Source organism: Thalassophryne amazonica, chromosome 20 (genome assembly GCF_902500255.1).
Source record: "Thalassophryne amazonica chromosome 20, fThaAma1.1, whole genome shotgun sequence".
Lineage (NCBI taxonomy): Eukaryota > Metazoa > Chordata > Actinopteri > Batrachoidiformes > Batrachoididae > Thalassophryne > Thalassophryne amazonica.
The window spans coordinates 36871429-36894670 of NC_047122.1; the positions used below are offsets into that span (position 1 = coordinate 36871429).

Sequence of the window (23242 nt, forward strand, 5' to 3'; positions counted from 1 at the left end):
AAAGTGCGGGAGAGACAGGAGAAGCCGCCATGCTAAATCGGCTAAGAGCTAGTAGCTACGCTAAGCTAGCGGATTCCTAAGAACACGCAAAGTGAATAATGTGTAAATAATTTAGAGGTGATTCAGCAGAAGGAGTGCTTTAGTTAAGGCACGTAAAGATTACACTGGGAAACCAATCGTAATCTAGATAACTAGATCAATCTAACTGCGCAGATTAAACAGCTAACAGATACAGCAAAACACCGCTGTGCTCCGGAACAGGAAGTGATACAATACCGCAGTGAGAGCCAACCACCAGTAGAGGCAAGCAAGAGCAAAAATGTTGTCAACATAACATATCCAAAAGGGAGTAGGAAGAAGCACATTTCGTTTGTTATTTTTAATAAATTAAAAACAAAACACCTTTTTCATTTTGTCATTATGAGGTGTTGTGAGTAGAATTTTGAGGAAAAAATTTTTGAATTTACTCCATTTTGGAAAAAGGCTGTAACATAAAATGTGGAAAAACTGAAGCACTTTGAATACTTTCTGGGTGCACTGTAAAACCTTGAGAGTTATAAACTGCAATTATTGGCAACATTATCAGAAAGGCTGTTTGCACCATTTTGTTTTTTGAGGTTGAAATCTGTGATGGTGTTATGTTACTGCATTAAAATATAATATAGAAACCAGTTGGACAAAAACACTAGAAAAACCTGTAGCTATAATTCAGTCCAACACAGCACTTGTACAAAGTTCAGCCACAAAGTGCATCATAAAACTGATAAAACCCCAACTACAGAGAGCACGTTTTCAGCTATGTTACGCGAAACAAGTATTCAGTTGACCTCAAAGAAACTTGGTGAGGTGATCAAATTCTTCAAGAGGAGTGAAGCTGTCCACTTCTAATTGTCTTTACCTGATGAAAACAGTAGTGTAGTGCCAGTGGGTTGTCTCTGAGCAGCTCCTCCTCCTGCAAGCTGAATAACCATTTGCGGAGCGCCAAACAAGTCCCCGGCACCACTGATGTGTAGTTCTGCACATAAAGCTTGTGGGGAAACTCATTCGGAGCCAGCTTCCGAACTGGAACAAAAACCACAAAGGCAAAAAGAAATGACAAGTGGCTCCTCACCCAAAAAAATCTTAGTTATCTTAATCAGTTAACCACCACATAAATGGACTGCATTTATATAGCGCTTTTCCATCTGCATCAGACGCTCAAAGTGCTTTACAATTATTTCTCACATTCACCCCGATGTCAGGGTGCTGCCATACAAGGTACTCACTACACACCAGGAGCAACTAGGGGATTCAGGAACTTGCCCAAGGGCCCTCAGTGATGTTCCAGTCAGGTGGGGATTTGAACCGAGGATCTTCTGGTCTCAAGCCCAACACCTTAACCACTAGACCAGGGGTGGCCAACCAGTCGGAGACCAAGAGCCACATTTCTTACTGTGTTACAGCAAAGAGCCACATCGGCACACGGGCACATGAACATGGGCACACAAACATTACCCATCCTTCAGCATGCGCGCACACACACACACACACACACCTCTGCTCAGTCAGATTAATTGTAAATACCCCTACAATAGTAAGACCACAGGCCAGCAACATCATACACATGGGCACACACCCCCAACCATCTCTTCCTCTTCCTCTTCCTCACACACACACACACACACACACACACACACACACACACACACACACACACACACACACACACACACACACACAGGCTCAGCCAGATTGATGTCACTCCAACATGTTAACAAATAACAAATGCCCCACACCAACATGATAATGACATATTTACTACAGTACCAAGACCACAGGCCAGTCATTTTTCAATAATCAATATAGCGTGCACTTACAATGCATGTTGCTTAATGGGACTTCTGGCATTCCTTCCCTGAACAATCCTCCTCAAATCTGGCTCGTACTCGTTGTTGCCACTCGAAGCAATTCTTTCACATGGGTGTCAGTCAATAACAGAGCGTGTTTGATTTGACGTATTTCATGGTAGAAAATACAGACTCACAGACGTACGTTGAGCCAAACATTGACAGTATTTTAAGTGCAGCCCTTTTGACATTGGGGTATTTTTCCATTGACACACTTTTCCAGAACTCAGTGGTCCCTTCCCTTAAAGCAGGTTTCAGTTGGTCCTCCTCAGCGAGATCAATCATCTCCAACTCAGCGGCTGCCTCATCTGCGACTAGAGGGGCTTTCAAACAGTCCGTATCCGCATTAAATGGATCGATGACGAACGTGATCTGTGGCATTTTCAGTTGTAGATCGCGGAACCGGATCACAAAGGTTTCGTGCAAGTTTTCAACCAGAGTTGCATATCTGGCTCCTTGCTTATTTAGGTGGCACTGGTGACTTGCCCGCTAACTTTTAGCAGAGTGGAGAAATGCGTTAAATCTCCCTTTGAATATGCGCCTTGAACAGCTTCAGTTTGTTGACAAACGCAAACACACTTTGCCACCAGATCAGGCAAGCACTTTCATTTTACCCTGCAGGATAAGGTTCAGTCTATCCAAGTGGCCCAACATGTCGACCAAAAAGGCCAAATCCAAAATCCATTTGGGGTCCGAGAGCTGGGGATAGTCCTTGTTCTTCTCTTCCATGAAGAGTTTCACAGCATCTAAAGTTCAAAGAAGCGAGAGAGTACCTTTCCCCTTGACAGCCACCTCACGGTGCAGTGTAGTGGCAGGTCACCTGGAAGCTCTTCGTCCAGCTCAGCGATGAAATTCTTGAATTGCCAAATTCTTGAATTGCCTGTGATTAAGAGCATGTGTACGGATGTAGTTGACGATTTCCATCACAGGTTTCATGATGTTGTCTAAATTCAACGATTTAGACACGAGTTGCTCCCTGTGGATGATGCAGTGGAAATTCCAAAAGTCGGGAAATGTTTCGTCGGCTTTGCAGAGCCCCACGAGCCCGTTTACAGATCCGATCATGGATGGTGCGCCATCCGTGGCTATTGTTGTTAGCTTCTGTAGTAGCAGATTTGCTTTCTCAAATGCAGCCATCGTTTCTTTCACATGTATGCCACGGGTTCGGTCTTTCAGTGGCACAATATCCAGGAGTTCTTCTTTGATCACACACTCCTTTGACACAAAGCGTGCAAATATTGCCAACTGAGGCTTGTCTTGTATGTCACAAACTCTATCCAATGCGACACTGAAATACTCGCATGCTTGAAGGTCAGAGTGCAACTGTGATTCAATAACTGTGTTAATGTCTGATATTCTGTGTTCAACAGTGTGGCGGGACAGATGGAGGTCTGATGCCATGTGTTTTAGTTTGTCGTTTTCAGGAGACAAGATTTCAACAGCGTCACTTACGCATTTTCTAACGAACTCCCTTTCGTTGTATGGCTTTTTAGCCCGTGCAATGTTCCAAGCCAGTTTATACAATGCAAGTGTTACTGTCTCTGACTGCTTCGTAAATTTTTTGAAAACCTGTACCTGCTTTTCTGCCTGACTTTTCAAAGTGGGCAGCTTGTGCTTGCGAAGTTCAGTCCCTTTTGGAAATTCCTGGTCAATGTTAGCGTGGAGTGAGCTGAAGTGACGCTGAAGATTTGAAGCCTTGAAATGCACCAATGACGACTGACATATAAGGCAGAATGGCTTGCCATTACGTTCGACGAAAAAATATAAATTCTCCCACTCTGTTAGAAACGTCCTGCTTTCATCTTCATATTTTCTTTTTGCAGTGCATTTTTTCCCTGCCATTTTGAGATCTGACAGAAGATCGACTCCCTGACCTAGCAGCTACTGGGAAATTTAGCAGTTATTTCACGCACCTGCGCATTTGCCATGATCTCGAAATACCGTAATGAACCCAAGTGAAGCACATTCAACAAAATTACCGTATTGAACTTAAGCGAAGCGAACACACACAAATACACACACAAACAGAAACTTGGACATGAACGTAAGAACCGCATGACACCAGGCAAAGAGCCGCATGCGGCTCGTGAGCCACGGGTTGGCCACTATGGCACTAGACCATCACCTCCCCCACATGCATTAAGCTGCTCGTGTGATGATACAGGTCAGCACAGTGAAAGTCATGTGCTTCAAATGCTCTGCAGAAACTGCTGTTCTTACCAAACGTGTGGTTGATGACCTCAAAAAGGGCAAAGTAGCTCGCCATAACACTGTCCATTCCAATTTTCATTACTGATGCCTACAAAAGAAAAGAAACAAGAACCTCACTTTAGCTTTTCATGTCACCATAAATGAGAAAATATATTTAACTGCACCCCAATGTGAAAGCTTACTTTTGAAAGTTTTTTATGGAAGTTTTTTTTTTGTCTTGGCTAATTATGTGCATTCCCTTTTTTATTTGATATCAGGAATGTTCCAAGAGATGAGATTTAATGTTACACACCGAGTAGTGATTTAAGGTGAACACAATTCAGATGAACAAACAATAAGGCAAAACACAATAAGAACACATACAATAATGTGGCAACAAACACCAATTTACATGAGCAATTGATCTGAATTTTTAAATGTAATTAAAAAAATGAATATAGCTTTATCTCCTCGGGTCCAAGGCCATAAAACCCAGATACAGACAACCCAGTAAGTGCAAAGCCTGCTGCCATCTGACCTTGAATATGACATTCAAGGTGAACTGCGATGGTATATTCAGGAATTAAAGTGCAACACACACACACACACTCACTGATTTTTTTTTTTTTTTTAACAGCCAAATCACAAGCTGTTCACCATCTACCTTTTTAAATAAAGCATTCTGCAATCGCATCCTAGGATTTAAGGTAAAACTTGGTGGAGACAGTTAAAATGAGAATCAACCGAAATCTTTTAAAATACAACAGATTAAATATGAACTGTTTCTTTTTCCTGGTCCAAAAGGATGAGCAGAAATAATAATAATAATAGTGCATTTTGAGCACAATTTTAAAAGGAAGAATTGAACAAGTCCATATTTGCACTCCTTTCAACTAAACAACTTTCCAGTCAAGATCAAGAAGTTAAGCCAAAGCTAGGACACAATTATGCAAAATTTGAAACTGCACAGCAATGCATGTAAACTGATTGAACAACATTCAATTGAACTCATTTGAACAGATATTCCGTAGTAGAATAAATTTGTCATTCATACCTGTGTAGATTCAAAACAATGAGCTTCTAGATAATATGGAGGTAAAATAATCCATTTTAAAATTGCATGTCAGTGCTGCTTCATCATGTATCAGTGAGAATCAAACAGCTTAGATTGAACTAAGCTATTACAACCCCTGGCAAAAATTATGGAATCACCGTCCTCGGAGGATGTTCATTCTGTTTAATTTTGTAGAAAAAAAAAGCAGATCACAGACATGACACAAAACTAAAGTAATTTCAAATGGCAACTTTCTGGCTTTAAGAAACACTATAAGAAATAAGGAAAAAAAATTGTGGCAGTCAGTAACGGTTACTTTTTTAGACCAATCAGAGGGAAAAAAATATGGACTCACTCAATTCTGAGGAAAACATTATGGAATCATGAAAAACAAAAGAACGCTCCAACACATCACTAGTATTTTGTTGCACCACCTCTGGCTTTTATAACAGCTTGCAGTCTCTGAGGCATGGACTTAATAAGTGACAAACAGTACTCTTCATCAATCTGGCTCCAACTTTCTCTGATTGCTGTTTCCAGATCAGCTTTGCAGGTTGGAGCCTTGTCATGGACCATTTTCTTCAACTTCCACCAAAGATTTTCAGTTGGATTAAGATCCGGACTATTTGCAGGCCATGACATAGACCCTATGTGTCTTTTTGCTCTATGGCAAGATGCATTATCATCTTGAAAAATGATATCATCCCCAAACATCCTTTCAATTGATGGGATAAGAAAAGTGTCCAAAATACCAACATAAACTTGTGCATTTATTGATGATGTAATGACAGCCATCTCCCCAGTGCCTTTACCTGACATGCAGCCCCATATCATCAATGACTGTGGAAATTTACATGTGCTCTTCAGGCAGTCATCTTTATAAATCTCACTGGAACGGCACCAAACAAAAGTTCCAGCATCATGACCTTGCCCAATGCAGATTTGAGATTCATCACTGAATATGACTTTCATCCAGTCATCCACAGTCCACGATAGCTTTTCCTTAGCCCATTGTAACCTTGGTTTTTTCTGTTTAGGTGTTAATGATGGTGTTCGTTTAGCTTTTCTGTATGTAAATCCCATTTCCTTTAGGCGGTTTCTTACAGTTCTGTCACAGACGTTGACTCCAGTTTCCTCCCATTCATTCCTCATTTGTTTGTTGTGCATTTTCGATTTTTGAGACATATTGCTTTAAGTTTTCTGTCTTGACGCTTTGATGTCTTCCTTGGTCTACCAGTATGTTTGCCTTTAACAACCTTCCCATGTTTGTATTTGGTCCAGAGTTTAGACACAGCTGAGTATGAACAACCAACAACTTTTGCAACATTGCGTGATGATTTACCCTCTTTTAAGAGTTTGAGAATCCTCTCCTTTGTTTCAATTGACATCTCTCGTGTTGGAGCCATGATTCATGTCCGTCCACTTGGTGCAACAGCTCTCCAAAGTGTGATCACTCCTTTTTAGATGCAGACTAATGAGCAGATCTGATTTGATGCAGGTGTTAGTTTTGGGGATGAAAATTTACAGGATGATTCCATAATTTATTCCTCAGAATTGATTGAGTCATTATTTATTTCCCTCTGCTTGGTCCAAAAAAGTAACCGTTACTGACTGCCATAATCTTTTTTTCTTGATTTCTTATAGTGTTTCTTAAAGCCAGAAAGTTGCCATTTGAAATTACTTTAGTTTTGTGTCATGTCTGTGATCTGCTTTTTTTCTACAAAATTAAACAACTGAATGAACATCCTCAGAGGCCGGTGATTCCATAATTATTGCCAGGGGTTGTACAATGCAAATGTCATATTTCGCTGTGTTGTTGTATTTTAAGCCCTGGCCACACAGCACTAACGAAGGACACCGAAGCTAAAACAAACAAGAAATCTGGACTTACGCTGACTTTCGGGACATTGTTTAACTGTCGTCCAGCTTCATTCTGCAGCTGGCACTTCATCAGAATTTTCAAACTGTTGAAAAATGTGAACGAATCCTGACAACTTCAATTCGTTTGTATTCCTTTTTGCTTTCTGTGTTGACGGTTCCCTGATGTTTGCATAGTTCCCGTACCGTCAGTGTTCTGTTTGATTGTCGCCCAACCTCCCAAGTCCGATGTCTTGCAGGAACGCTGACGACATCTCAACTATTACGTCTCTGGCTGCAAAGTGCGTGTGCACATGTACGTTGCAGCCGTGAAGACAAACCTGTTGTCAAGACAACCAAATCTCCGGCTACGGGTGCTGTGGAGAGCACAGACTGGCTGCAGACTTGAGCACAGTCTGGCGCTCGGTCTGATACCTGCTGTCAAGTCATGTCATCATGAATGTTTCGTTTTGATTCTCTTTAAAGCATCAAGGTTGCTGTTCACTTCGGTGTTCTGTTGTTAGTTTCGGTGTTGTCTACTATGCGTGCTGACTTGCAGGCTTTTCAATGATGGGAGAAGTGCCGGCTCATTGTCCACTTTTTTCGACGATTTTGTGACTTTTTCCTTTGTTCAGCGATCACTGTGTGCCGTGTGACCCGGGCCTTAATGTCACTTGATGATACGCAAGGTCAAAATGATTTAAATGTTAAAAGCATTTCAACACTGGATGGACAAAACACCAACCCCCACCCCCCTCTTTTCCTCTTATGCCCCCCCCCCCCCCATTTTAAGCCGCCTCCTCCTCTCCCTGCAGGAGTAGGTTTAAGCCACACCTCTAACACACAGGACATAGATGTAACAGCCAGCCTTTAACTGTTAAAATAAACTGTTAATTTCTGAAGGCAACAGCAGTTACAGACAATGGAGAATTTATTCTTTTAATCACTGCTTTGCTTTTCAGACTTTTTTCTCTTCAACGTCTCTGAAATTTGGAGATCGAGCGCAGTTGTGCTTGATACATACAGACAGATACAGAGAGAGAGAGGGATGTGTGTGTCTGTTCACTGACACCACACAGAGGCAAGTGAGGAGGAGTGTGCATGTTTAGAGAATCAGGTTCATTTAAGCCGAAAACAGACCATCAGAAAAAGGCTTCTGCTGCCACAGGAACATCACTTAAATACGTTGATTTTTCACCAGATTTAATTCCAAATATGGCTAAAAATTAACTTCCCATGCCAGGCAACTGAGGGGCGTGAAGCACAAAGTCTGACACCATTGTTCACGGTCTCAGGGCTCAAGCGAACAAGCATATCATCGAGCCCTGTCATATATGGCCTTTTGGCAGCCCAATTGACAGAAATCATCATACAGACGAGAACTTCATCCCTGTATATTTGGAAAGCCCACATTTTAGTCAGGTGCTGGTTTTGCCTGTTTTCACTCATGTGGTCTGACCTGGTAACCTGGTCTGTGGTGCTGTTCTTACGAACTCTGACAGAGATGGTGTCTTGTCTGGCAGAGCTATTCGTAGTTCTACATCTGTCACTCCATTATAGTTCTAGACAAAGCAAAAAAATATGATTACATGTTAGAAAAACACATTCAATGCCACCTTACTTTTTCTTAGATTCATACACAAGTTAACAGCTTTAAGTAAAGCACTGATACCAACTATTACAACAGGCTGCAGTGCTGCAAAGTGTGCACTTTTTTTCCTGCCTTACGAGCTGCAGTACCTGCACTATGGCTTGTTTTCGATTTGCAGAAAAATATTCTGTTCTAAGCTACAAGTTTCAAAAGCCCAGAATCAATCTGCATGAAGAAATAGCTACAGCTAATTCTAGTACAATCCGCAGTAGAATAATATTTATTTTGGAAAGTACAATACCTCATCTGATTCAGAAAGAAACTCTTGCATTATGTCACTTTCACCAATCACCCGCACGGAGCACACTAGAGAGAAACAGAAAAAAAAAAAAAGATAGAAGCAAAAAATCATGGGTTCAGTTAACTATAGTATTTTCCATTTATGTCACAGATAATAGCATGTAAACAGTATAAATAACATTTTATATAATGGCTGAGTGGATCATTGTCATTTCATTGGTGCTTTGTATGTCACGTGACATGGATTATTTGTTCCATTTAGAGTGCAATTTGGTTCCATACGTTTGGCACCATCGCTTCTGTTGTGGCGATCCTGAACAGGAGCAGCCGAAAGAAAAAGAAAAGAAGAGCACGCTTCCACCACCACCGTCCCGCTAGTGTGAGCATGCATGTGGTCTGTGGACGTGCATGCTCACACTAACGGGATGGCACTTAGCTTTAAAACAAACATGGCGGAGTTTGTGTTGCTGACGGACGACAATTTGCTAGTTCTTCTAACACACACACACACACACACACAAAAATCCACTCCACTGTAAGTCATCTGGAGGCATGAAGATCTGTTCGGATGAAAAGCTGACGTGATTTTTCGCTGGACTGAGGAACTACACAAAGTCTTTTATTTTTTGGAAGTATGAAGTCAGTAGACAACATCACTGGACTCCAGGTCATAATATGGACTCCTATTTAAAGTTTGTGTTGGACATTAGCAGCAATATCAAATGACAAGGATCTATTTTAGCTGTTATATAAAACAAATGAATGTTTTTACAGTCTTTCAATGAACGAATATTTAATTCGGTGAAAGCTGGAACATACCATTCAACACAAACATTCATTATTTGTACAATGGTACTTGAACATTATCGTCCACATGCTTCCAAATATAGACTCCTCGAACACTCAAAGGATTTGTAGCAGAACTTTTTTTTTTTCTTGTCCTCTTACAGAATCAAACCTAATTAAAGACTATAAGTGCTCCAAGAGTCCACACCTTCCTCAAGAATTAAGCACATGTTTTAACCGCAGGCTTTATAAAGAGGAATATGAGGGAGAGAAAAATGAAGGAATCTTCCTTGACGTAATGACAACAGTGGCCTAAATGCCAACTATTCAGATTGAGTGCAAGATGAACTTGGCTAGAAAGCTGCAACTCTATTTTTTTTCCACATATTTTGTGAGGACAGAACATTTATTTCTGATAGAGTGAATGCAACAAAAATGATTAAACTTTTATAGGATGAAGCATTTACGTGGTCACCCTGGGCGCCTGCTCCTAGTGGTTGGATTGTAGCCAACTGTAATTAGGTAAATTTCATTTATCACAATAACAAAAGGGCCTTCTCCCCACATTTTACTCACCCATTGTAAAGGCACTTGCTTAAAACTCATATTTTATAAGAATCTGCACCAAATTAATGGTGAAATGTCTCAAAATGAATACCTGATTTTTTTTTCACGATCGTCTTGGGACACCAAGGTAGATGAGTAAGGCACTTTTTTATTGCTATGGGAATTTGCTTCAGCTGGATTGATCAGAAAATTTATATATCATTTAGAGAAAGTTATACATAAAATAACATTTTTGTAGTTACATAGTTTTGTGTGCATTTTGGCCGTTTTTGAACAATTTTCAAGCTGGAAACCATCAGCTGTATTTGGCAACACTGATGAACCATAACAGCCATGCTTGTGACATTTTTATAAATATATTTTTGATTTAAGATACATGATGCACCGTACTTAATTTCTTTGTAAAGGTAATTTGGTATTATTTAGTTTTGTTCAATAAATCGCAGTTTTGTATAAATTGTAACATTAAAAACATCGTTTACGGGCAGGGGGGTGCCTGCTGCAGTAATAGGTTTGGAAAGCACTGGTCTATGTATTAATTTGGAAGAAATTCACAAAAAACAAACAAACCACTAGATCGTCTGATCCCACAATGTTAAAGAAAGTAAAAACAAATAAAATTAATAATAATCCTGGATGTGTCCACTTAATTGGATCTGCTCCAAAAGACAACTCTTTCCTCCTATGCCCATACCCCACCCTTCCACGGTAATCAGTTCAGTGGTTTTTGTGTAATCCTGCTAACAGGAATACAAAGAGCACCGAATTACCTACTTGATGGAGGTACAGTAATTACAGACAAAGGACACGTCAGCCTACCTCTTTCCACGTATTCCTCCAGACCTCGGCGCCGAGCATCCAGCTGCTGTTCAGAAAGGGAGAACGGCCATTTACCAGGCAATTTTGGAAAATTAAAGTTTGAAAACTCCCTCTTTAGGTTCTGGTGCAGGATGGCAAACTCTCGGTATCGCTTTGAGCACAGCTGTCTGCCCGACATATACACGTTGTAGACCTACAGCCATTGACAGAAAGAAACATTGTTGTGTATCACAGCAGATGAACTTTATAAGTTACAAACTTGTTTTTGAATGATAAATAGTTATGAGATATTCTGAGCCAAAGCCGTACTCACCACAAACCTCTCAGAGTGCTGCTCTACATGTTTGTAAGTAGGAATGGAGATGGGAACAGCCTGCTTGTCACTGTAGTCATAATTGGGTTGAACGTCCTCTCCTCCTTCCAATCCGTCAGCCTCCTGTGGCGGAACAGACAGCACTGCCAGAACCAGTTCCTTCTCCCCGGCACGGATCAGGTCCACCACCTGCTTATGGGTTGCCCCTTCCACACTCACCCCATTACTGCCAGGAAAATGACAGCGAGCACAGAATGAGAAAGCAGAAGTGACTGAAAGCCCGGTCAGTTTTTCCACAAGTTCAATCCATCATTCAACATAGATTTTTTTTTTTTAACTCTCCAGATTCAGTAGTCAATGTTTGAACTTTTATGGTACTAACCAGGAAAGAAATAGTCAGACAGCAGCTGGAATGAGTATGGACAAGTATGTGCTGACGCCTTTAGTTGAAGCTGCATCTCTTTCAGGAGTAATGCCATAATTCTGATCTCCAATGTGCACTGTATATTGAGTTTATAAACACAGCAATTCTGCAGCCTGTCCTATCAAGCTGCGTATGTGCCAGTGCAAGTACAGCCCCTGCGCCAATTCAGAATTTCACACGGAAGCGAATTCCTGAACTGTTCAGCAGATAGCAGCACGGTATGTGACGTCTTTCTTATGAAAGTTCCACAACAATGTTCCAACCAGGTATTTCAAAGGTTTTGCAGCAGTGTTTAGAGTTTGCTGTGAGCCATTTCCAAGTACACATTCAAAGTATAATCTCCATTCACATTGTTTAATTACACCTTTACTTTCTCTTCCGTTGTAAACTTCTTCCCAGATTTGGCCTCACGGGGCTGATATTTCACCCCACATTTCCTAACTTATTTGTTAGTTCATGTGAAAGTGGTTGCTGGATCCAGCAGGTGGCGGACATGTCTATGGGATATTACACAAAGTAACAATCAGCTTTTCCAAATGACCTGGTGAATCACAGATCACCAGATTTTAAATCCGATTGTCCTCATTATACGCCTTTTTAAATGGGCTTGCCTCTTGCATTGTTTTGTAACTTACACTAACTGGCCAGAATGCACCAACCCAACACTCATCTACATTGTTTTTTTTTGTTAAAGTATGGTATGTCCTCCATTAATAAACTGTGTTGGTTGTAGTGAATTAACAGGCTGGTTCTACTGTCTGCTTTCCCTTCAGTTCTGAATAATACCTCCCATTTTCGGCATTGCCGAGGACAGATGGTATGACCATCAGGTACCTGGTAATCCTCCTGTGAGAAACAACATGCCATAATGATGAAAGAAGGGATCGAGCACAAACACGGGGCCACCCAGAAGACTGCATCTTTGTACTGTCTCTGTAAGTGTTTTAATGAAACGCAAAAGATCAGACAGGTAGATCACTTACAAAACTGTAAGAGCAAGTAAAATGAACAGACTGTCAGGGGGGTGGGGTGGGGACAGCTGGCATACAGGGAGACTTTCATCAGAGGTATTGAACTGAACAGCTGTACGTCTCCAAAAATTGGGGGCAGGAGGCGAAGCAAAAGGTGGACATAAAGGGAGAAGTAATGTTCTCATCGCTTTTGATCGTGTCATCCAGTTCTCCAACACAGACGATCTGGCAGAGTGGCATCTGAGTTACAGATCAGAACCAAAGGTCAGACTGACTAAAGCTAAGAAAGACACAAAGCAACGACTGCAGACAGTGAGAAACCAGCTCCCCGTCACTATAACTTATTTTCTTCTTTAACTTATTAATTTACTGGGAAAGTGTTACATTTTCTCTTATTAAAAAAATAATAATAAAAAAAAAAATCAAAAACTGAACAAATGATACTATAGAATGAACCACAATCAACAATGAAAATTATTTTGTTAGTTCAGTTCTGAAAGAACAGATGATTCTCAAAATGCTCATGAGAAGATTTATTTGGAGTTTTGTGAAGTGGGTTAATAAGTAACATTAGAAGAAGGTTGTGTCATATGATTTAGTCATACCTTTGAAAAGCAGATTGGAAAAAACATTTTTGATGCTTCAACAAGTTGGCCTTTCAGCGAAGACGCTGGTTCCGCATTTTCTGTTTCTCTTCTCACTTCTAAAGTTAGTGTATCACTTCATACTGTGTATGTCTTTTTACAACAAAGTTCAAGATGATTTCGATCAGCGCTGCTCAAATCTGCTTTTGGAGAGCTGCCTGGCCTTCTGGGAAACACCATAATTAATAATCAGTGTAGATACACATGAAAACATGCAGGGCAGGTGCCATCCATGAAGAGATTTGGGCAGTTCTGATTTAGTCCATAAATATACACAGAAGCTACATCATTTCCCTGTAGTAACTCTACATTGTAATAAATTTAGTGTTTGGTTACTTTGGTTGGTAGTGTTAAACTGAAGCATACACCCAGACTGAAAAGTTTATTTTACGCAACGAAGTTCTTCCCCTGTGCATTTTCTTCACAAAATCCACATCCGCGCAAACATACGCTTCTAGGCAACTGAAAAATCTGCATCCATGCAAAATAAGTGTTTTGAAAAAATTTAATCCGTATCTGCATGATCTCATTTCAAAAATATTAATTTGCTGTAACTATTCATGTAATTCCAAATTCTTATCCACACATGTAAGTACTGTCGTAACTCACTGCCGAGGATACGCGCAAAATATTAGCCATATGCAATCAGTCCACACAGTCGTGAAGGCGATCAAAATATCTTCCCTGTGCACTGAACAAACTTTCCAGTCTGGACATGCACCATGGATCTGTTACTGTAGTGTCACTTAAACATCAACCGTGACTATTTTGTCCACTAGCACTACAATGAATGAAGTGGAGGGAACAGGTACTTATATGGTGACTCTCGCTTAATTTATCAAAATCTGATCAATTAATAATAATAATAAAAAAAGCCTTGATTGGCCAAATCTGATTGGAATAGATCAGATCCTCTCTATTTGGAAGAGTTTACTTCTCTTGGCCATCTAACTTTGTAGGTTCCTCATGGTTTAAGTTCTACCAAAAACTTTACCTTGAAAACATTTTTAGTGTGTGAAAAAAAAAAAAAGTTTTGTACATGTTTTTACATAAAAGCACACATCAGTGGAATACAAATTTCTCTAAAAACCATAGTAATACTGATCATATCTGTTTTTGAAAGCGTTTACAGTAGGTGAGCTTACAATGTGGCTGGGTAAACTCTTCCAAAGGGCTATGACCCTGTTGCTAAAAAAAAAAAAAAAAAAAGAAGAGTTTTCTAACATTTAATTTTGGTCTTTCTACTTGTAACATTTCAAAATGACCTCTAAGGCCAGCATAAACTCTGTTTGTAAAAAATGTTGAACTGTCAATATTTTCAAAATTATTCAGTATTTTAAACACCTCTATAAGATCACCACGAACTCTCCTGTTCTCTAGGGTTGTGAGACCAAGCTCGCGTGATCTCTCTTCATAAGATAAAATTTCTAAACCTGGTACAATTTTCGTGGCACGACGTTGTACTCTTTCAAGTATATCCTTATCCCTCTGTAGGTGAGGGGACCACACGTGAACACAATATTCCAAGTGCGGTCGAACATAACTCTTATATAATACTAGAAAAGAGTCTTTATCAATATAGCTAAATGACCTTCTTATTAGACCAAGTACTCCATTTGCTCTCGCTGCTGCATTGCTTATATACTTAGTAAAAGACAATTTGTCATCAAACAAAATGCCTTAGTCTTTTTCTTCTGTAACTATTTTTTCTCCATTCATAAAATACTCATAATATGGGTTGTTCAAACCAAAATGCATCACCTTACATTTATTACTGTTAAATCCAAGTAGCCATTCATAGGGATGGGTATCGAGAACCGGTTCCTTTCGGGTATCGTTAAGAAATGATTCGATCCACCGACATCAATAAGCTTTGTGCTTAACGATTCTGTTATCAGTCCTTCAGAGTGGCCATTGTTTTGGTGGGTGTTTGTCAGGAAAATGATAATTTCTCTACATTGATTACAGACCCTGCAGCGGGTCCTTAATCAACTTTTCTGCAGCGCGGATTTGCTTTGAACTTTGAACCAATCGAAGCAGTGGTTCGCAGATTGAAGCAATGCTTCGATCGATTGCTTCATTCATTTCTTTCGCTTAATTTTCCCCCGCTAAAACCCTAAAGAGCATACTTCTGTGAGTATTATTTACCTTTTCTATGTTAAACCGACCTGTTATGGTCTTCTGAAACAGTTGATAGATGTATTTTATAACTTAAAAACGGAGCGATGCTAACGCGTTAGCATGTCTATGGCATTTTCAATGTTAAAAGTTAGCATTTAGCAATTGCAGCCGTCATCACGTTTGGGTGCATTTGTTTTCAAATTGTAATATTCCTTAAAGTTATTTTTGCTTATATATTAATAATCTAATGATTAGAGAAAGAGACAAAAAGAACCTGAATAGAAACAACAGAAAATATATAATAGTAACTAACGAATATAAATAAATACATACAGAAATAAATAAATGTTTCCTGTGAACACCTAGTGACTCTCACACCTCCATTTCATCCCTGTCTTATTTAAGTTTAATGACAGTTTGTTTCGGTCAAACCATATTTTCAGTTTGTTAATTTCTTCAGTGATTTCCTCCAGAACTATCTGCCAAACTAGAAAACTGCTGCATCCTAGTAAGAGCAGAATACTACTGGAATGAATCTGAATAAGGAAAGTTGTACTTTTTTTCCTCACCTAAATGGATGCTGCACTCACTGCAGTTTATTGTCTGGAATAGTTTAATTTTGTAGAAAAAAAAAGCAGATCACAGACATGACACAAAACTAAAGTCATTTCAAATGTAAACTTTCTGGCTTTAAGAAACACTATAAGAAATAAGGAAAAAAAATTGTGGCAGTCAGTAACGGTTACTTTTTTAGACCAAGCAGAGGGAAAAAATATGGACTCACTCAATTCTGAGGAAAAAATTATGGAATCATGAAAAACAAAAGAACGCTCCAACAATCACTAGTATTTTGTTGCACACCTCTGGCTTTTTATACAGCTTGCAGTCTCTGAGGCATGGACTTACTGAGTGACAAACAGTACTCTTCATCAATCTGGCTCCAACTTTCTCTGATTGCTGTTGCCAGATCAGCTTTGCAGGTTGGAGCCTTGTCATGGACCATTTTCTTCAACTTCCACCAAAGATTTTCAGTTGGCTTAAGATCCGGACTATTTGCAGGCCATGACATAGACCCTATGTGTCTTTTTGCAAGGAATGTTTTCACAGTTTTTGCTCTATGGCAAGATGCATTATCATGAAAAATGATATCATCCCCAAACATCCTTTCAATTGTCCAAAATATCAACGTAAACTTGTGCATTTATTGATGATGTAGTGACAGCCATCTCCCCAGTGCCTTTACCTGACATGCAGCCCCATATCATCAATGACTGTGGAAATTTACATGTTCTCTTCAGGCAGTCATCTTTATAAATCTCATTGGAATGACACCAAACAAAAGTTCCAGCATCATCACCTTGCCCAATGCAGATTCGAGATTCATCACTGAATATGACTTTCATCCAGTCATCCACAGTCCACGATTGCTTTTCCTTAGCCCATTGTAACCTTGTTTTTTTCTGTTTAGGTGTTAATGATGGCTTTCATTTAGCTTTTCTGTATGTAAATCCCATTTCCTTTAGGCGGTTTCTTACAGTTCGGTCACAGACGTAGACTCCAGTTTCCTCCCATTCGTTCCTCATTTGTTTTGTAGTGCATTTTCGATTTTTGAGACATATTGCTTTAAATTTTGTCTTGACGCTTTGATTTCTTCCTTGGTCTATTGGTATGTTTGCCTTTAACAATCTTCCCATGTTTGTATTTGGTCCAGAGTTTAGACACAGCTGACTGAACAACCAACATCTTTGGCAAGTTGTTCAAATACTAAAAATAAGACAGGTCCCAAGTAGGGCTGTGCAATTAACCGAATTTCAATCGCGATATCGATATTTGTATCAAACGATCTTCAAACTTGTATAATCGAGTGAAACGATTTAAGGGCCTTTCATCAGGCCAATCCGTCAACGTGTCCCAAGATGCATGACATCAGACGCGTCGCTTCGGAAGCGGCAAAAGGGGCGGGATTGGTTACGTCACACTCTGGCTGTTTCCACAACCTGAAAAAAAGTTCAGCGATCGCCTTCTTGAATTTGCGTCGCCTGAGCCACAAAAAAGCTTTAAAAAACAGCAGTACAACGATTCTCCCATCACCCTGCTGGGAGAAGCTTTTTTTCCCCAACTACTTTGCGGAGTGACGCCGACCGAGGGAGGACTGACGACTTGGTGGGATATCGATCAAACCACGACAGCGAGCCAATCCGCACGGAGAAGCCGGCCTTCAGGCATCATCCCTGGGCAGAGCGAGGCAGGCAGCCGGGGTGATGGAGCAAACCCACTCAGTCCGAAATCTCCCACTTTTTGGATATATGCGAAGTCCCAGTTTGCCCAACGGAGTTTAGTTCTGCAGCTTTATCGAGGTGAGAATAATGTAAAAATAAAACGTGACGTTTACTGAACTGCTGTGAAGGTTTAATGATCGATTAGCATTAGCTTAGCCTTTTAGCACAGTTGATCTGAGTGAAACCTTTAATTTGTAAATGGTTCAGTCTTTTTTATTTTTACCAAATAAAGCTACAGCTTTTTTCAGACACCACAAAAGCTTAACTTTAACTTATTTTTTTGGGCGTTTTTTTCCCATCATTTTTCCCCGTTTTTTTTTTCTCATATAAACTGTTTAGTGTTTCTTTATATTTTTTTGTCCTAATCAGGAACATTTGCTGTGCAGACAACCAAACTTCCATTGATGAGCTGAACACCCCGAAGTCCAGTTGAAAGAAAACATCTCTGCTCTTCAAAATAGGACAAACATGTCTTCAGCAACACCACCAGAGTTCAAAGCTGCAGAAGAGGCCTTCATCTGGTCCTGAGAATTCAGCATAACATCACCTGCTTCTAAATAAAAGGCTCTTTTCAACAGCAACTATTTTATTATTTAAAAAAAAAAGCTGTTTCATTTTATATTTTAACAATAAATGAACGGATAAATTTCTCCAAAAGGAGATGTGGTCAAAGGAATGATGACAAAAACACAAACTAATGAACAAAAATTGAAACAAAAACAATGCAGACTCACTATGTCTTAGTAGCACAAGTCAGGGAGATGCCCAAAGACACTGACCAACTGGTCAGTGACAACAAGGAAACAGAAAAATAATATATAATATGATTTTTAATATTTATTTTATTCATTTTATGTTTTATACAGGTAAGGTACAGTACATTTTCAATTTGGAGGTTTTGCACACATTGTCTCAATTTTTTTTTTTATTTTTTTTTTAGAGTGAGAGAAATGCTGAATAAATGCATTGTGTAACTAAAAAAAAAAATAATCGTTTGAATAATCGTGATTTCAGTATTTACCTAAATAATCGTGATACTGATTTTTTCCCATAATCGAGCAGCCCTAGTCCCAAGACCAAGCCCTGGGGAACCCCACTAGTCACCCTCAACATTGAGGACTTACTACCGTTCACACTGACACTTGTTTTCTACCCCTGAGGAAATCTACATTAAGTTTTCCAGCTACGTCATACTTATTTAGCTTGTAGGAAAGTCTAGAAAAGGGAATGGAATCAAATGCCTTCCTGAAATCATCGTACAATCTTGTCCATTCCGCTAAGGTAGTTAAGTTTGTCAGGCATGACCTTCCCTTCCTAAATCCACGTTGTTCATCCCACATTATTTTCTTCCAGAAACTTTACAATTCTTTGCCTAATCAATTTTTCACATAATTTGCACACCTGCGATGTTAGACTAACAGGTCTATAATTTTCAGTCAGAGCTTTATCTCCCTTCTTAAAAATAGGAGTAACATTAGCAACTTTCCACATATCAGGCAATAGTCCATTATCTAAGGACTGTCTAAATATGTAATGCAGAGGCAAATATTAAGTTACTTCCGATTACCGAGGTAAGTTGAGTTACTTCCAGTTCCGCTGATGAGTACCACCCTTTTGGTTTTTGCTGGAGAAAATTGTAAATTTTGAAGATTACCAGTGATTTGAAGACTGCGAGGATCGTTCTGTGTGAACGGGAAACATGAAGGATGGACATGAGAGGATATAAGGTATATCTTATATTCCATTTCTAAGGTGGAACTATGCTAGTACACCAAGGAATATTTAAATATCTAAAAAGGAAGAGCAAAATAGAAGAGTAGAGTCACTTCGGTGCCTGGTCTTGAGAACCAGGGATGGTAGGTTGAAAAGCTTTTTATTTATTTATTTTTATATATATATACTCAACAAAAATATAAACGCAACACTTTTGGTTTTGCTCCCATTTTGTATGAGATTAACTCAACGATCTAAAACTTTTTCCACATACACAATATCACCATTTCCCTCAAATACTGTGCACAAACCAGTCTAAATCTGTGATAGTGAGCACTTCTCCTTTGCTGAGATAATCCATCCCACCTCACAGGTGTGCCATACCAAGATGCTGATTAGACACCATGATTAGTGCACAGGTGTGCCTTAGACTGTCCACAATAAAAGGCCACTCTGAAAGGTGCAGTTTTGTTTATTGGGGGGGGGGGGGATACCAGTCAGTATCTGGTGTGACCACCATTTGCCTCATGCAGTGCAACACATCTCCTTCGCATCATCCGTGAAGAGAACACCTCTCCAACGTGCCAAACGGCAGCGAATGTGAGCATTTGCCCACTCAAATCGGTTACGACGACCAACTGGAGTCAGGTTGAGACCCCGATGAGGACGATGAGCATGCAGATGAGCTTCCCTGAGACAGTTTCTGACAGTTTGTGCAGAAATTCTTTGGTTATGCAAACCGATTGTTCCAGCAGCTGTCCGAGCGGCTGGTCTCAGACGATCTTGGAGGTGAACATGCTGGATGTGGAGGTCCTGGGCTGGTGTGGTTACACGTGGTCTACGGTTATGAGGCTGGTTGGATGTACTGCCAAATTCTCTGAAACGCCTTTGGAGACGGCTTATGGTAGAGAAATGAACATTCAATACACGAGCAACAGCTCTGGTTGACATTCCTGCTGTCAGCATGCCAATTGCACGCTCCCTCAAATCTTGCGACATCTGTGGCATTGTGCTGTGTGATAAAACTGCACCTTTCAGAGTGGCCTTTTATTGTGGGCAGTCTAAGGCACACCTGTGCACTAATCATGGTGTCTAATCAGCATCTTGATATGGCACACTGGTGAGGTGAGATGGATTATCTCAGCAAAGGAGAAGTGCTCACTATCACAGATTTAGACTGGTTTGTGAACAATATTTGAGGGAAATGGTGATATTGTGTATGTGGAAAAAGTTTTAGATCTTTGAGTTCATCTCATACAAAATGGGAGCAAAACCAAAAGTGTTGCATTTATATTTTTGTTGAGTGTATATGTCTTATTTAAATATGCGTGAGACTGGAGCGCCCAGAGGTCAAGACAACGCTAGCAGTCTTAGAAAGAGTGCTGGTTGGAAGAAGAACGTATTCATAAAAGCGGACCTGACCCGTGCACAGTGTGAAATGAATAGTCAAACGAGAGATTAATTTTAACGCAGGAAGGAGAACGGTGAGAATAATTTTATCATCAGAAACTTCAAAGTCGTGACAAGGCAAGACACTCTGACCAGAAACTACATAGGACCCAGGCACACATTAATGGACTGCAACAATCAATGGACTGCTACAATTATGTAATAGTTTAACAGTAATAAATTGTAAGTTATTACAGAAACTGTAAAAGGTAAGGAGACGATATTAGACTACAATTGGCTTTTCAAGGCATTAATAAATCAAAGAGGAGCCTGCATCTAGACATTCAAAACAAAAATAAAAATGCATCCAAACATCCAAAGACAGTGTTAAAGAAAATGGTTGAAAACACCTGATTTAAAAGAAAAACTGTGGAAACTGCATGCACAGAAAAAAATAATAAAATTACACAAATACGATGTCAACTTGATAACACCGCCACAAACTGTTTGTCACAAAGTACACATTAGCATCATAAACATGTCAATGCAGTCAACAAGGCAATCATTTAAAATGTACTTGACTGAAATCTGGCACCCGAGCCACGCTGAGGCTCACTGCGCAAACACGGTTAGCCAAACAAGCCGTTAGCTTAGCCACCTAGCTGCAAGCAAAGCTAATCAGCATGCACAGGCTGTTCTCCAAATTATCTAAGCTGTTTACTGCTCTGGAGGAGCACTATTAGCCCGGCTGAGTTACACGAACAACCACAACAAATATAAGCTGGACTAGTTAGTTCACAGACGGGCTCCGTTTGTTATCACAACACACATTAGCATTATCTTGTAGTTAAGTGCTAAGAAGCTAACTTACACCTCCAGGATCCGGTCACCCTTTACGATACCAGCTCGATCAGCCGCTCCTCCGGGCAGAACGGCGCTGACGTGCTGAAGAGGAGCGTACAGCTCCCCGTTGATACTCCGAAGCTGACCGCCTTCGCTAACTTGACCGCGTACATTGAAACCGTAACCCGACTCCGACTTCACGATCCTCACGACCCGCGGACCCGACGCTACTGTAGTCGCGGTACCCGTCGCCGAAACGACAAGCGGACCGTTACGGCACGCCGCAGGAAGAGTCGACCGAGTTTCATCGCCTCCTACATCCGCCATCTTATCCATACACCCCAGCGCCCGTCCAGTCCGTGTCTCCGAGCAAAGTGAAAATAACCCGCGACGGTTCTCAACCCGCTCAGCTCCGCCCCACACCAGACTCTGTGGCGTGGCCCCGCCCCTTGTTAGCATCACGGGACACGGGCGCACGTGACACCCAGAGAGCGTGTGTTTTTAAAGGGGTCATGTTTTCGGAGTGGCGCACAATGCAACGCAAGTGTTACTGCTAGTTTACAACCAGCTCAGTAATTATTTGGTGCCCATACGTTGCCATATTCACTTTTCACTCATCTTCAACCGCCTATCCGGGATCGGGTCGCAAGGGCAACAGCTCCATTAGTGGACCCCAAATTTCCCTTTACACCAAGCCACATTAACCACCTCTGTTTGTGGGATACTGAGGTGTTCCCAGGCCAGTGTGGAGATATAATCTCTCCACCCAGGTGGACACGCCTGGAACACCTCCCTAGAGAGGTGCCTAGGGGGCATCTTTACCAGATGCCTGAACCACCTCAGCTGGCTCCTTTCAACATGAAGGAGCACTCCAAGCTCCCCACAGATGACCGACCTTCTCACCTTATCTCTAAGAGAGACACCAGCCACCCTCCTAAGGAAGCCCATTTAGGCCACTTGTACCCGCGATCTAGTTCTTTTGGTCATGACCCCAACCCCCATGACCATAGGTGAGAGTAGGAAGGAAGACTGACTAGAAGATCGAAAGCTTCGCCTTTTGGCTCAGCTCCCTTTTCATCACAACAGTACAGTAGAGCGAATGCAACACCGTCCCTGCTGCGTCGATTCTCCGGCCAATCACATGCTCTATTGTACCCTCATTTGTGAACAAGACCCCGTGGTACTTGAACTCTTTCACTTGAGGCAAGACTGCATTCCCTACTCGGAGCAGGCAATCCATCGCTTTCATGCTGAGAACCATGACCAACCATTGTATTATTAATACAATGGATAGGCAACGGATAATACAAAGGACCGGCAGGACCGACCATTGTGTTATTAATATGGCCAAAGCTATACCGATAATACAAAATTGTATTGACCTTATTACGGTTGGCAACATTTTGTTCTGACGACATCAGTGTGTGAGACACGCTTGGATTGCGTACGGCAAACAACAACAGTGACTTCAGACTTCATTCAGTTCACTGTGGAA

General features: G+C 40.7%; 1 protein-coding gene across 1 annotated transcript in view; it reads right to left on the bottom strand.

Annotated features, from left to right (window-relative positions):
- Positions 1-22164, bottom strand: part of snx27a (sorting nexin 27a) — a 32698-nt gene extending 10534 nt beyond the window's left edge. Inside the window, 8 exon segments of the mRNA XM_034160887.1 lie at positions 899-1062; positions 4107-4178; positions 8433-8498; positions 8501-8549; positions 8880-8944; positions 11051-11243; positions 11364-11589; positions 21776-22164. Coding sequence (XP_034016778.1) covers positions 899-1062; positions 4107-4178; positions 8433-8498; positions 8501-8549; positions 8880-8944; positions 11051-11243; positions 11364-11589; positions 21776-22083 — 1143 coding nt within the window. The 5' untranslated portion in view covers positions 22084-22164.
- Positions 22165-23242: the final 1078 nt, after the last annotated feature.